This window comes from Bos grunniens, chromosome 5, assembly GCF_055505025.1.
Source record: "Bos grunniens cultivar Pamir isolate PY7600 chromosome 5, Bosgru_T2T1.0, whole genome shotgun sequence".
NCBI lineage: Eukaryota > Metazoa > Chordata > Mammalia > Artiodactyla > Bovidae > Bos > Bos grunniens.
Window position 1 is genome coordinate 10,945,057 of NC_141169.1, and position 16,134 is coordinate 10,961,190.

Here is a 16,134-nt window from a genome sequence, read left to right on the forward strand (position 1 = left end):
TGTGAGTGACTTCTTTCCTCACTACAACTTGAGAAGCACTGCCCAACTGTATTATTCCACTTAAATGTTAGGTTGTAAAGAAATATAAATAATTAAACACATTTAGCATCACTTTTCATTTTAAATACTTTCTTTTTGAAGTTTACATACACCAGTAAATATTTCCTTTATATATTTTTTAAGCTACATTTTATAGGCTTGGTTTATTTACTATACCTGCCACATCATATATGTTACTTTAATTCAATCAAAATACTTCTAAACTGTGCATAGGGTGGAGGGTGGACCACTAATGTATGAAACAAATTTATTAATTCCAGTCAAGATGCATTCTGAATTGTGTTTATTGAATATAATGAAATTGGCAAGAACACAGTCATTATTTTATTAATATATAGCAAGATACAGTGAATTAAAAAAAGAGCCTGTGTCTGCAGCTTCCTAAGCACAAAGTTGATTGAAAGGATTCACATTTGTGTAAATCACCCTCTGCAGATACAAACAGAAATGCTTTATGTGTATATGCTGCATTATGCAGGTTATAGCGTCAGATACTTAGGGGCAGGGGTGAAGCAGGGCAGAGAGGCCAACTTTCAGAGGGATGATTTAATACAGGAAAACTGGGAGGCTGAGGGAATAGGGTTTCATCTCAGAAGGAAAAAAAAAGAGAATCTTCAATATGGATTTAAAGAAAGCTGGAGTTACCTAGCTACACAGAAAAGGAACAGATGTTAGAGTAGATGAAGAGAGAGTGTAGACACAGTGACTCTTCTGCTCTCTCCTCCTACGGGTTCAAACAGAAGCCACATCTTTCTTAGTCTCTGTGAGGGGCTGTTAGGTCACTGAGCCTTTGTTCTCAGGGCTTAGGACCATAGTATCAGTTGTAAGAACTAGTTTACTGCTAACATTCTTCCTCCATATATTACATAAATTTAAGTGCAAGAAAATATAATAGACTATATGAATTGTTTTTTAAAAATAGAATAATTTTTAAATGACGTATAATCATAATTGCTTATACATACACCTGTGCAATAATTTGAAAATAATAAGATGCTTTTTTGTTTTAGGTTTATGCAATCAATAGTGCTGGTGCAGGGCCAAAGGTTCAAATGAGAATAACCATGGATATTAAAGGTACATGAACTGCCTTCCCATGAAATGCTATTGTCTTAAAAGTAATTATAATTTATATTCTGTATTAGAGTTATGGATGTAGGTAAGCTTTTAAATGATGTGTATACATACAGTAAGTATACATTAAGTAATAAGTAGTAATATATGCTTAATAAAGCTATAATTAAAATACCTAAATCATGAGGCAAATTACCATGTTAATTACAGAGGCTGTCTGCTATATTTCTTTTCCACTAAATTGAAATTTTGCTGAGACAAACTTTATAATTGTATTTTATGTTTTTTAAATTTTATTGAAAAGAAAACTTCTTTAAATTGCCCATGACTGGACTTTGACTAGTTCTAAGTAGATTCTCTGACTGATCTTTTTTTGAAAGTCAGATTCTTCTAAGTTAATAAAATGGTGTTTACTGAACTACCATATAATCAACTTTATGATTCTGGCTATAAAGTAGATCTATCAGTTCATCATTGACAGGGATTTTTTTCATAGAAAATATATAAAACTTTAGAGACTCCCTTCCCTCACCAAATTCCACAAAACCCACAGAAGATTATTAAAAGGACTTTAGGGCCAATCAGTTATTCAGGGCGCCTTCTCAAGAATGAAAACAGGCACACAATTTTGTCACTGCTCTAAAAACCTGTGTAAAACCTGCAGAGAGATTTAAAAAAAAAAAAGAGTGAGAGAGCTTCAATAGAATTCCACCTGATCCTCTTTCTAAAATGAAAACCATCTTCTCTCAGTCTTCGGTAACTACAGGCAGCACAGTGATTAAAACGCCATCTTTAGGCTGGTCGAGGGTCGAGTCCCGGAGGTTGAATCCTGGGTTGGCCACTTGCTACCTTGTTTGGCCTTAGACAAGTTTCTTAACACCTCTAAGCTTGTGTAATAGAGATAATACTAGTTCCTACCTTGTGTTGTGAGGGTTAAGAGAGAATCTGAAAAACCCACAGTGTCTAGAAACTTGCTTTGATAAGGATAAGAAATATTCACTGTAAGATGAAGCTGATAAATTTTATTTTTTCACCATTGGGTAATTTATGTAACTGTAATACTATTTGTTATTCAGTGGCAGACTTACTCATATATTCAACATGTAACAATAGATGCATTATATTTAGTAAAACTTCCCATTTCAGATACTTTGCTCATCCTCCAGTAAAGATGTCTAATTCTGACTTCCCACACCTTACATAGAGCAGATAGACTCATGACCAGTTATCTAGAGAAGATGGGTGAGTACTGGTAGCAGTGATGGGGTCTAAAAAATTGAATTTTTCTCCAGTAATATGCCTAATTTTATTAATGACATGGAGTAACATTGGATTAACAATTGTATCAATTTGGACAGTACCATCCAATGACAGATTCCTATGACTAGAGAAACCTTGTCTTGGGGGCTCCCCAGTGGCCTCCCTAGAACCTGGAGGCTGTTCCTGCCACATCCTTTCTTCCTTCCTTCTTGTCATTTACACATGTCAGAATTGTGATCTTGCCACCTACTATTGCTCCCTCCTCCCCTATTCTTCACAAATATTTCCCCCAGTAAACTTCCTGCATATCTAATATCATCATAACTCTGACATCTCAGAGGAGTGAGCTAAAGAATTGAGTCAAAAAGATTTGGTTCATGTCCTGATACTTCCCTTTCACAGCTATGTGGCATAAAGCTGTTTTCCTCATTTATCAAATGGAAATGATATTGCCAAGATTATGACGTGGTTAAAAGGCTTTTTAAAAAGATTTTATAAATATGGAAATTGAAGTTTGATTAAGCAACTTTACTGATGCTCAAACAGCTAGTGTGTGGAGCTCTAAGATGAAACAAGCAGAACTTCTACAAATATTATTTTTGAAGATACTTGTATGCATTGATGGTAAAATGTGAATTATGACACTTGTAGAAATTATTCTGGAAATATGTGTTAAAGTTAAAAGTACATATATCATTTGCTCCAGAAATCCTGCCCTTGGGAGTATATTCTATAGAAATAAAAGAATCAGTGAGTAAGACTTAAGATATAAGGCAGATTAGTGAAGCAAATGTTCAAAGACTGAAGGAAAAGTGAATTCCCATCACTCGGTGAATGATTGAATAAATGTGACGCAGTTGTACCATGACATATAATATAGTTATTAAGAAGAATGAATTAACCCAGAACTTGGTGACTTGAAAAGATTTACACAGTCATTGTAATAAAAAGCAATATGTGGTGTAATTATAATACTTAACAGAGCCCCATTAAAACGTATCAGTGAGAAAAATCCATTATGTATGACTGTATGTATTTTTATATGATTATGTGAGCATAAAGAAAAATGAGAGGATATCATCTAGTTGTTTGGTATGGATAATTGTGGGGTTGGAGGACAGGGCTCCTGGTATGCCTAGAACAGAAATTAGTGAACCAGCTAAAGGAAGTAAGAGAAAAAAAAAACACTAAAATAGTATGATTTAATACATTTGTGAAAATTTTATATATATATGTATATATGGTTTGAATTTCTTTAATACATGAAGAGGAATCAGATGTCTGAAAATCACACCTGGGCTCCATTATCTCAGACAAGTCTCAAATATATAATTATATCATTAGGAGGTAATAATTGCCAAATATCTGCTGTATCCAAACAAAAATGTTTCATGTTATTTAGGTTTGTCATCACTTTATCTGTAAATTACCTGCATGAAAGGAGAATTTAAAATGATTTTCTCTTTTCTGTTAAGAACAAAAAATCAACAGGTAGTGATATTTCGTCTTCATGTTTACAGCTCCAGCACGACCAAAGACCAAACCAACCCCTATTTATGATGCCACAGGAAAACTTCTTGTGACTTCAACAACGATTACAATCAGAATGCCAATATGTTACTACAATGATGACCACGGACCAATCAAAAATGTACAAGTGCTTGTAGCAGAAGCAGGAGGTATCATCACATGCCAGGTTATCTTGTTAAATTGTGGAGTGTGGACTGCTGAATGCTAAAGACATTTCCATTCAAAATTAGTAATATAAGATAGACTCTTGATTATTACACATCTTTTGAGCTTAGTAGATTGTCAATAGTATCATTAATTTTACTGATCATTAATTTATGCCTAAATAGTTTACCAAAATTAAAAGACATGTGCTTAAAATATTTATGTATTCTATATGCTGGTAGGATTTTGGCAGGATGCAGTCTTGATAGCTTCTTTGAAGGTGGGAAAGAGTCACTCTTGACTGAAGAATGCTTTTTCTCCGAGACGTCATTCTCCACAACAGTGTCTATGGATTCATGTGTGATGGGATGGATAGGGTTACCTGCTTATCCAGGTAGATCAGTTGAATCATTCCTGGTGGTTCAGAAAGTAAAAGATGTTGCATCCAGATTTTCCTCATGCAATTATAGAAATGCCTTTTATAAATGTGAAAATACATTTGGATATGACTTGTAATAATTCTTCTTTTTTCTGAAAATAGCTCAGCATGATGGAAATGTAACAAAGTGGTATGATGCATACTTTAATAAACCAAGGCCATATTTTACAAATGAAGGCTTTCCTAACCCCCCATGTACAGAGGGAAAGGCAAAGTTTAGTGGCAGTGAAGAAATTTACATCATAGGTGCTGATCATGCGTGTATGATTCCTGGTAATGAAGACAAAATCTGCAATGGACCTCTGAAACCAAAAAAGCAATACTTGTAAGTATAGTTTATGCTTACTATGCATCATGATAGCAAGCTAGTTGACATTTTTAACCCATCCATCTACTCCTCCTTTTATTTTTTCCAGTAAGTACTGGATATCCATAATGTATTGTGACCTGATGCATGATAAAGATCAACAAGGCATTGTCCTTTCGTTCAGTAAAAGTACAGTTCTAGGGAAAGCAGGCAAACTTATATTGTGGTTTGAAATAAGCAACTAAGGGCAATATGAATATTGTGCAAACTGGAGAACTCAGGAGAATTTAATTCTTTTCGTAAAGGGCTATGTGACTAATGTGTGATGTTTTGTCTTATTATTCTGCCATGCATGCTGATGTATGTACAGTTTTAGAAACACTATCCTTGTCTTCCAGTTAATTGTGGCTTCCCTTTACTTCAGTCATAAGAATCATTTTCAGCTCTTCATATTATCAAACATCTAGATGATGTATTAAAATATTTATAATTCACTTTAGTATTTGGTATTCTGTAGATCATAATACTCGAATATAAAAACAGATGTTGATATTTTAGCTCTATTAAATGCTTTGCTAAATTTGGCTTTTTTCCTACTAAGTTGACTATTAAATCATTACTATACTTTTTAAAAATTTAATTTCCAAAATATAATTTTAATACTAAATTTGAAAAATACAGCTAATTTCACTTTTGCCTACTAGTTAAAGCGTTATTAAATTCTTCATGAACATCCTAGGGCAACTTAACATTAGAAAGAGAAGTTAGAGCTTTTTTTTTTTTTTTTTTACAAATGCCTATTATCTGTTATTAAGAACACTTACTTGGTTACTAAATTATGCCCTGAGATTAATCATCATACAATAATAGTTACAGATATGATATACTACAAAGTTTTATATCCAAGAATTATTGATTTTGCATAATTTTACCAAATCATTTCATATAAACCATAAAATCATAAGAATTTGAGAACAGCAGAGATTATTAATGTAGATTGATGTTATGTTTTAAAATAAGGTAAATTTTGGTTGTCTCTGTGCTGATAGAATTATCCAGCAATTTTTAAGGTTGATTTTCTTCTGTACCCATTTTCTATGTTGTATGTCATGAAAGCATATAAAGTGAAAATATAGCTATGCACACTCAGAATTAATAAGCATTATTCTTTATTTACATGTGAACAAGGTAAGTTTTATATGATCATTCTAAATCTGACTTACTGGTATTTTCAAAGGTGGCTAAAGTGTAGTAGTTATGTTTAATTTAAATTGTGCTTGTGCTGACATTAATTAATTTCATCTGAACAAATCTATGAGAAAGATGATCTATTGAATCTGATTAACTGCTGACTATTCATGAATCTGGTCAAATTTTTCATCACACTCTGATGAAGTTGAAAAGGTCTGTGTCCAGGATAACTATTCATCTCACATAAAGATACTATTTGTTCTGATGGTGGCAGATTTCTAAGTTTATACTTTGTAAATTCATGTTCTCTGAACAAAAATGTCTTTTTCCACAGCTATTTGTTTAAATTATACATGGGAAAAAAAAAAGTCATATGTAAATTGTTTTTCTTCTTCCACAGATTTAAATTTAGAGCCACAAACATCATGGGACAATTTACTGACTCCGATTACTCTGATCCTGTTAAGACTTTAAGTAAGACATTTTTGTAGTTTAATTTATAATCTCAACATGCTAATCATAGCTGTAATGTTCCTTAGTAAATGTATTCCATGACTGAATGTTCTCAAGTATAAAGTCACTTCAAGGTTAATTATGTTGACTAAGACAGAAGCAGTATTTATAATACTCTTTTTAAGTGATGGACTCCATCTATTCAAATTTGGATATAGGTTTCAATATGGTGTTCAGTCTAGGCTGATGTGTATGGACATTACACTAAGAAAATATTTGTTTTAATATGCAGTCTTCTAAGTAAAACATTTTTACTTCATAAAAATGAAAAAGGATTAAGGAAATTTTTCTGAAATAATCCTAAAAGTTAGAAGCTTATCAGTCTTTGTAAGTTTTCTGTCTGATCAGTGCTTTCCTGAGTTTTTCCATTGTATCCACCCAGTCAGGCCTGGATAAGTACTCTTCAGTCAGATGCAAGTATACTTCCTCCTTTTCTCTTTCTCCCCCTTCCTCCCCTTCTTACTGCTACTTCTTTCTCTCCTCCGCCTCCTTCACCATCAACGTATCTAACATTAAATATTCTGCTCCAGACATACTCTGAGGTCCTTAGTATGTGTTAACTGATGGATTCTTCACAATGATCCTTAATTTAGGTCAGTGGTTCTCAACAGACTGATTTTACTGTCTGGGGATTTGGCAATGTCTGGAGCCATTTTCGGTTGGGTTGTCCTCTAAGTGTGGGGATTGAGCTCGTGGCATCCCGTGGGCAGAGAGGTCAGAGGTACGGCTGCCTGTCCTCCAGGGCGTAGGCAGGCCCCTCCAGCAAGGAATTATCTAACCCCTAATCGATGTGCTGAGGTTCAGAAACCCTGTTAGGTTGCTAATGTTAGTTCCATTTTGCAGATGAGGAACCCGTGGCCCAGATTCAGTAATTAAGTGGCTCTACCAGCACAAATTTTATAACCATCCTGCAAATGCAGGATTTAGATCTGGATTCAAATCTTGACTCTCTTTTCTCAAGTGGTAATTTCTATTACCCTCAGAGTTTCCTTATTTGGAAAATGGTGATATTATCTGCCTTGAAAGATTTATGTAAAACAACACGGGTAAATATATTAACCTTTTATAGTTAATAAAAATGCTGAATGCCTAATAGCTTCTTTTTGATAGGTTATAATGAAAGATTTTAAATTATACTTCCTTGGGAGCAATTCTTTCCCTCGGACTTCTCTGAGTAATTCACGACTTTGTGTGTCCTGTGTATCAGTCTCTGAGCCTGTGGAACTCTGTGTTGTTCAGATCCACAGTATATATCACCAGTGCAATAGATTTCAGTGAGAGTTATGGTTAAGAGAAGATAGAAAATGTTCCAGCATTTTTAGTTAGAAATTCTCATCTGGTTCTGGACCATTAATTGTATAAAAAGCCAGTTTCTGCTCATATGGCTTAGAGAAATGACATTCTGTAGATACAGTGCTAAAAAGAGATTACTCTGTTGTATTGTTTGCTGTGTATTATTCATCTCACAGCTTCTTGGGTTTGTATAGATTATTGATATGAGGACAGCATATTCAACTGGTTATCTGGAGTATAAAGTTGACACATCTGGGTTAGTAGGAATGAAAGAAGAGGGAAAGTCAAGCATTAGGAACCATAGTGCACAGGGACGTGAGTGAGTCCTCAGGTACTACAAAACAGCATCCTTGTGGCCACGGATGTACCCCATTCAGCACTGGCCACAGGTGGTCTCAAGACGTTTCTCAGCGATGGTCTCTTCTTTTTCTTCCTGTCTCTCACAGCCAAGGCAGTGGCATACAATAAGTAATTCTAGAAGGCAGGAGAAATACGCTTGTTAAGCTCTCGGATTCCTCTCCTGGAATCACCACCACCGCCCGAGTCACCCAGGTGCTAATGTGTGTGTACCCTGGTAACAGCAGGAGTGTCAGAGGATGTGATATACAGAAGGAAGGGCAGAGCACCAGATCTTACCAAGGTTAGAGGAGGGACTGGGGAGCCAGACTGGACTCGGCAGGTGGAATGCCATTGGGGTGGTAAGGGGTAGTGACAGGGAAGGCTCATATGTATCTATAATCAGTTTTTCAGGGTTAATGTTATTTGTTGGAGAAGGAAATAGCAACCCACTCCAGTGTTCTTGCCTGGGAAATCTCATGGACAGAAAGCCTGGCAGGCCACAGTCCATGGGGTCAGAGAGAGTCAGACGTGACTGAGCATGCATAGACCCGTGACATAAGGACAGCCTTTCAGGTTCCTCCTTAGAGTGGCCTTCAGTGGGCTCTCTCCTGGCGGATAGCAGCTCGATAGTAGGCTTTTGTTCTGTAATGCTCACTCTGACCGCACGGAATTCTGCTACCTAGATAGTTATCTGTAGCTAGTAAAACAGTACTGGGCAGAAGTAGATGGAGTTTAAAGGATGCAAGCCTCAGTTATGGTGAAATGAAATGTTCAGATTTGTAATGTGTCATGTACCACTGGAGCAGAATTCTTTGATCTAGAACAAAGTAGCTCAGTCATTCTGCTGGTGAATGGATGTAACATCATCAATTTCTGGCCTCACATCATTATTATTTTTACCTAGCTATTGGATATTGTGGTTCTGGGTCTGTCCGGTTCACTCTGATGAGTCAGGCACTAAAGTGCACCCTCCAGAAAAGATGCTGGCCTCAGTTGATATTCATAAAATGCCATGAAGTCATAGTTTTTGGAAAAATAACATTGCTGGGGAGGATATAGTAGAAGGACTCAAAAAAAGAAATAAAGTTGACCATTTCTCTAGTGGGCAGTGGTCAATGGCAATAATGATTTCACAGCTGTGAGAGTAGGGGCCAGCAAACAGTAAATGCATTGGTATAATATCCCTGGGGTCATAAGAGTACAAAGGATGCACTTAGAGACAGAGGACTCTAAGATGTCATGTATAGGATACAGGACTAGTGGCTCCCAGCATTTCTCACAAGCCTGCCCAGTACTTGGGTGTATCTCACACTTTAGCCAAAAAAGTCTAGGTCCCCTCTAGGTCATCAAACCACCACTGGATGTACAGTCATTCACTGGTATTTTGCACCCCACAGGCAAGGAGCTTCAAGTTGAGTTACCCATCAGTACAGTCTTCAGGATTTAAGCACCTTTTGAAGGCTGTGTTTTGAAGTTAGTATAGGACAGGCACTTATAACACTGGCCATTTTGATAGTGGCTGCGACTGTAGAGATATTATTATTGGGATGTTAAATTAGGGGCATGAATCCCTGATGAACTAAAAGGCTTAAGATTAGTGAAAAGGCTAGCAGCGGGGCAAGCGAGAAGGGGCCAGACAGGGCTTTGCTAAATAAAGACGAATAAGGTGGAAGAGGAATCACACCTGGGGAAGTCTTGATGACCTGTAGGAATAATGCAAAATGGCACGTGCCATCATTTTAATCCTAAAGATATACTTACAACTTGCTTTTATTTGCATTCAGGACTGAGCCTTAGAATTTTTATTAACCAAATTCACAAGAATTCTTAAATTCATTTGTAAAAACTCCTCCTTAGGTATATAAGTTTATGGAAACTGCTTGCAGGCAATGTTTTGATTACAAGGTTTCATTATAGAGGAGTCCTGTGATTTGAACAGCAGACACTCCTTTATGTACCTCACAGGGCTTCATTAAAGCTGAACAAGAGGAAACAAACTCCATGGCAAAGGCACTCTGTGATTGGTTTGTTTGTTTTTTGTCATAACATTCCTCATTTAATTACTGTACTAACGATGAAAAGTTTCATTTTTCTTCCCAAGTGAGAATACTGGGTCACTATATATGTTTTTGTGACAAAAGGAACGGGGGGAAGTTTTATGATGTTCACAGGCAGTAGTGATGTGATAGTGAAGCTCGTAAACTCTGCAGCCAGACAAGCATGTTTCAGGCCATTTTGGCACATATAGAACTTGTGACTTTGAATTAGTCACTTAACAAATTAACCTCTGCAAGTCTCATTTCCAGAAGTAGAATAATACCCAATTCATAAACTAACTGGGCTTCCCTGGTGGCTCAGACAGTAAAGAATCTGCCTGCAATGCACAAAACTCAGGTTCAATTCTTGGGTTGGGAAAGATCCCCTGGAAGAAGGAAATGGAAACCCACTCCAGTATTCTTGCCTGGAGAATCCCATGGACAGAGGAGCCTGGCGGGCTACAGTCCATGGGGCAGCAAAGAGTCAGACATGACTGAGCAACCTACACTTTCACTTCACACTTTCATAACTGGGAGATTAAATCAGATGAATGTACAGATTAATGCTGCTGCTGCTGCTAAGTCACTTCAGTCGTGTCCGATTCTTAGCGACCCCATGGACTGCAGCCCACCAGGCTCCTCCATCCATGGGATTTTCCAGGCAAGAGTACTGGAGTGGGGTGCCATTGCCTTCTCTGACAGATTAATGAATAAGGTTATTAATAAATATATGAAACATTTTTTACTTATGTGCCAAGCCCTTCATGAGTGTTTTTCTCTATATAGCCTCATGTATTTTTTCACTACAACCCTATAATGTGATTTCCTATTTATGGGTATCCCTAATGCATTGCTAAGAAATCTGAAGCTGGGTCTTTAAGCAGCTTGCCCAGGGTTACAGAGCTGGGGAAGTACACCACCAGCTTTTAGACCCAGGCAACCTGACTTCAGGCAATGTTGTGTTGCCTAGAAATTACTAAATGCCCTGGTAGCTTTCATTACTATTGCTAATTTTTCTGCTCCTGCATACTTCCTATCCTTGCTGTACCATTTTCTCCTCTCAATATTTTGAACTATTTCTAGCTGTTCTCTTTTCACCTTCTCAGCGTTTTAAGGCTAACATTAATACATGAGTATGCTTTATTTTTACACATAAAAATGCAGTAATTCCTTTTGTTTTTTGTAAACAATAAGTGTGACTTTTCTCTACATCCTGGAAACAATAGTATCTACTTCTAATATTTTACATAGCTGATATATGAAAGTAACATTTATTTAGGGTATTTTAATAGATATTTCTTGAATTACAACATAGAATGACTTCTGGTAAGCTCTTTGTACAGTATTTAAATATTCTGGATGGCTAGTACAGGGCTGAAAGAAAACTTTTTTAACTGAAGTTCTGTCATAATAAATGAGTTAAAAGCTCAAATTCACATTCTCTTATGTGATATGTATCTGTAACTAGGAGCTATATAACTCATTTAAATTCAAGCTTCTTCTTAGAAATATAAATGTAGCTTAAAAAGTCAGATCCATAGGCTGAGTTTAAGTAATGATAATTTTAATCAAAAGATAATACTTGTGAAAAATTAGTGCTTTATAATTATGATTTGATTAATTACAGTAGAACATTGTTATGCAAATAAAATGATTTGACCTTTCATAAGATTTTAAGTCTTGTCAGGAAATGACTTGTATGAATTACAAAAAGAATGCTCATACTTTCAAGCAGAAGAGTTCCATTTTCTGTGAGAGGACTTAGAGAACAATTTCATTCTGTACTGGTAATGCGATGGGTACATACACAGCAGTGAGTCAGCATCTGTCCTGGACAACCACAGTGCGTTGTGTCCTTTCCTAGTGGTACACTTGTAATGCACGTGCCAAAAGGATTACCTACTTTTATTAATACATTATTTGTCATTTCTTCACTTCACTTGGCTGGTGCTTTGGAATGGTAATTGAATTGGAAAATTCCTATGGTCTGTGAAATCATTTTTTTCCCACTGGATTACAGAAGGGAAGCAAAAAGCAAAGGAGAAAAGGAAAGATATACCCATTTGAATGCAGAGTTCCAAAAAATAGCAAGGAGAGGTAAGAAAGCCTTCCTCAGCGATAAATAAGAGGAAAACAATAGAATGGGAAAGACTACAGATCTCTTCAAGAAAGTTAGAGATACCAAGGGAACATTTCATGCAAAGATGGGCTCAGAAATGGTAGGGACCTAACAGAAGCAGAAGATATTAAGAAGAGGTGGCAAGAATACACAGAAGAACTGTACAACAAAGATCTTCATGACCCAGATGATCGTGATGGTGTGATCACTCACCTAGAGCCAGACATCTGGAATGTGAAGTCGAGTGGGCCTTAGAAAGCATCACTACAAACAAAGCTAGTGGAAGTGATGAAATTCCACTTGAGCTCTTTCAAATCCTGAAAGATGATGTTGTGAAAGTGCTGTATTCAATATGCCAGCAAATTTGGAAAATTCAGCAGTGGCCACAGGACTGGGAAAGGTGAGTGTTCATTCCAATCCCAAAGAAAGGCATGCAAAAAAAATGCTCAAACTACCGCACAATTGCACTCATCTCACATGCTAGTAAAGTAATGCTCAAAATTCTCCAAGCCAGGCTTCAGCAATACGTGAACCGTGAACTTCCAGAGAACTTTTAAAAGCAGCTGGTTTTAGAAAAGGCAGAGGAACCAGAGATCAAACTGCCAACATCCGCTGGATCATGGAAAAACCAAGAGAGTTCCAGAAAAACATCTATTTCTGCTCTATTGACTATGCCAAAGCCTTTGACTGTGTGGATCACAATAAACCGTGGAAAATTCTGAAAGAGATGGGAATACCAGACCACCTGACCTGCCTCTTGAGAAACCACAGGTCAGGAAGCAACAGTTAGAACTGGACATGGAACAACAGACTGGTTCCAAATAGGAAAAGGAGTTCGTCAAGGCTGTATATTGTCACCCTGTTTATTTAGCTTATATGCAGGATACATCAAGAGAAATGCTGGGCTGGAGGAAGCACAAGCTGGAATCAAGATTGCCGGGAGAAACATCAATAACCTCAGATATGCAGATAATACCACCCTTATGGCAGAAAGTGAAGAACTAAAGAGCCTCTTGATGAAAGTGAAAGAGGAGACTGAAGAGGTTGGTTTAAAGCTCAACATTCAAAAAACAAAGATCATGGCATCTGATCCCATCACTTCATGGGAAATAGATGGGGAAACAATGGCTAACTTTATTTTTCTGGGCTCCAAAATCACTGCAGATGGGGACTGCAGCCATGAAATTAAAAGACACTTACTCCTTGGAAGGAAAGTTATGACCAACCTAGATAGCATATTAAAAAGCAGAGACATTACTTTGCCAACAAAGGTCCGTCTAGTCAAGGCTATGGTTTTTCCAGTGGTCATGTATGGATGTGAGAGTCAGACTATAAAGAAAGCTGAGCACTGAAGAATTGATGCTTTTGAACTATGGTGTTGGAGAAGACTCTTGAGAGTCCCTTGGATTACAAGGAGATCCAACCAGTCTATCCTAAAGGAGATCAGTCCTGGGTGTTCATTGGAAGGACTGATGTTGAAGCTGAAAATCCAATACTTTAGCCACCTGATGCAAAGAGCTGACTCATTGGAAAAGACTGTGATGCTGGGAAAGATTGAGGGCAGGAGGAGAAAGGGACAACAGAGGATGAGATGGTTGGATGGCATCACTGACTCGATGGACATGGGTTTGGGTGGACTCTGGGAGTTGGTGATAGACAGGGAGGCCTGGAGTGCTGCGGTTCATGGGGTCACAAAGAGTCAGACAGGACTGAGCGACTGAACTGAACCAAGACTCCAAGGTCTAGTGACTCAGTGCTACCTGATAAAGATGATTCTTTATTCATCTTCATGTTTCCTTTCTCAAGCATATCCAATTAGGAATGAGCATGTTAAAATATATGAAACAAGCCATTTATATTTTAATGTGCAAAAAAGGTGTATCTAAAATACTTTATGAGCTCTTATATGCTCATTTAGTGTCTTCTAAATTTAGGTGAAGATTCTAGGTGACCATGAAACTCTGATAAATGTTTAAGATTCACTATTTATTCAAATCCACCATGCAGAGGAGCCATAGAAACTCTCTTAGATTGTTAACATTTATAAGCACCAAGCCACGGGAATAAAGGTAAAAGATTAATCCCTGTGTATTTTACACACAGTTAACCTATGTTGTCACTTGTTTTTAATACTTTTTACAGTAAAATTATATAACTTAAGATAATTACTAATTATATTAAAAAACAAACACTTATAGTTATTTGGCTTAATGCCTAATCTTCAACCTGAAAACTTTTAATTTCTACTTCAAAACTGAATTTTTAATCAGTAAATTTAGAAAGTATTTATTGAATATTTGCTATGTGCCTGATATTATTCTCAGACTTTGCATACAGTTGTGAATAAAATAAAGACACCTGTCTTCAGGAATCCTACTTCTGGACTGGTAATAGGATAATAAATAAATGAATTTTAAGATATGTTAAGAGTGTTATAGAGAGGAAAAAAGAGTAGAACAGAGTGCAGAAGAGGCAGGAGGGGTAAGACAGGAGGTGGAGGAGCTGTAACTTTCCATCCTAATAGGGTAATGTCTGAGTCCGCTTGGGCTGCCATTACAAACACCATAGACATAGCGTAAACAACACGGTTACTTTCTCACAGTCCTGGAGGCAGGCAGTCCAGCACAGAGCTCCGGCCGGTTCTGGATGTGCTGAGCGCTCTCTTCCTTTTCACTGTGTCCTCCTGTGGCCTTTCCTCAGCATGTGCACGCAGAGGGAGAGAATAGGCTTCTGGTGTTCTCTTTTTAAAAGGACACTAATTCTGCTCAACCCTTAAGACCTCAAATAACTTTAATTTCATCCCTACTCAAATACGTGTTAGGGTTTCGGCACATGCGTTTTGGAGGGACACATACACTCAGTTTGTAAGACGCTTCATTGACTAGCTGATATTTGAGAAAATTCTTGAAGGTAATGACATGGCTCCCCAGGAAGATCTACGAGAGAAATCCCTTTCCAGGCACAGGAAGAAGCTGGACAAAGCCCTATGTCAAAAGCGACCTGGCGTATCCCACGAACAATAAGGAGACAGTCTGGCTCCAAAGCAGTAAGCTAGATGGCGACTGGAAGGGAAGTCAAGAGATAACAGGGAACCAGTGTGTTAAGGAGGGACCAGAGACCATTAACCTATGGACAAAGGCCATTGGAAGGACTTTGGATTTTGTCTGTGAGAGATGAGGAGGATTTTAAGTAGAGAGGTAATATTTTAAAAGCATTATTCTTGCTTAACTATGCTGAGAATACATAGAAGACAAGGATAGATACAGGAAGACTTGTTAGGTGTCCATACAATAATTCGTGCAAAACAGGATGATGGCGTTGATCAGGTTACTTGCAGAAGAGGTAGTAAAAGGTGTATAGAGAGTACACAAAAGGTTTGAATAGTATAATGAACCCCAAGTACCTGTTAAATTTGCCACATCTCTATTTGTGCATTTGTCATTTTATCTCTGAAGCGTTATCTTCCACTCCAAATACTTTAGCTTATTTCTCTAATAAGTCTGTTTTTATTATATTGTTGCAGTTAAACAAAATTAATGTTAAATCCTTGATATCATGTAAAACCACCTACTTTCAAAACATCCTCTTTTTTTTTTCTTTATAACTTTTTTGAAACAGGATCAAATGAGAGGTTCACACAGTATTTCTGACTTTTGTTTCTCTTAATCTGGGCTTCCCTGGTGGCTCAGATGGTAAAGAATCCACCTGCAATGCAGGAGATGCAGGTTAGATCCCTGGGTTGGGAAGATACCCTGGAGAAGGAAATGGCAACCCACTCCAGTATTCTTCCCTGGAAAATCCCATGGACAGAGGATCCTGACGGGCTATA

The 16,134-nt window shown here is 37.1% G+C and overlaps 2 protein-coding genes across 13 annotated transcripts in view; one reads left to right on the forward strand and one right to left on the reverse strand.

Annotated features, from left to right (window-relative positions):
* Positions 1–16,134, forward strand: part of PTPRQ (protein tyrosine phosphatase receptor type Q) — a 295,980-nt gene that overhangs the window by 225,698 nt on the left and 54,148 nt on the right. For all 11 annotated transcript variants that reach the window (XM_086398851.1, XM_086398846.1, XM_086398848.1 and 8 more), the window contains exons 48-51: positions 1,071–1,137; positions 3,915–4,073; positions 4,610–4,832; positions 6,406–6,479. In XM_086398851.1, coding sequence (XP_086254977.1) covers positions 1,071–1,137; positions 3,915–4,073; positions 4,610–4,832; positions 6,406–6,479 — 523 coding nt within the window. The remainder of the gene's footprint in view (positions 1–1,070; positions 1,138–3,914; positions 4,074–4,609; positions 4,833–6,405; positions 6,480–16,134) is intronic.
* The window catches only part of LIN7A (lin-7 cell polarity scaffold A), a 322,471-nt gene continuing 309,932 nt past the window's right edge, over positions 3,596–16,134 (reverse strand). For both annotated transcript variants that reach the window (XM_086398863.1, XM_086398867.1), the window contains exon 6: positions 3,596–8,285. The gene's annotated coding sequence lies outside the window, so the exon portion shown is untranslated. The remainder of the gene's footprint in view (positions 8,286–16,134) is intronic.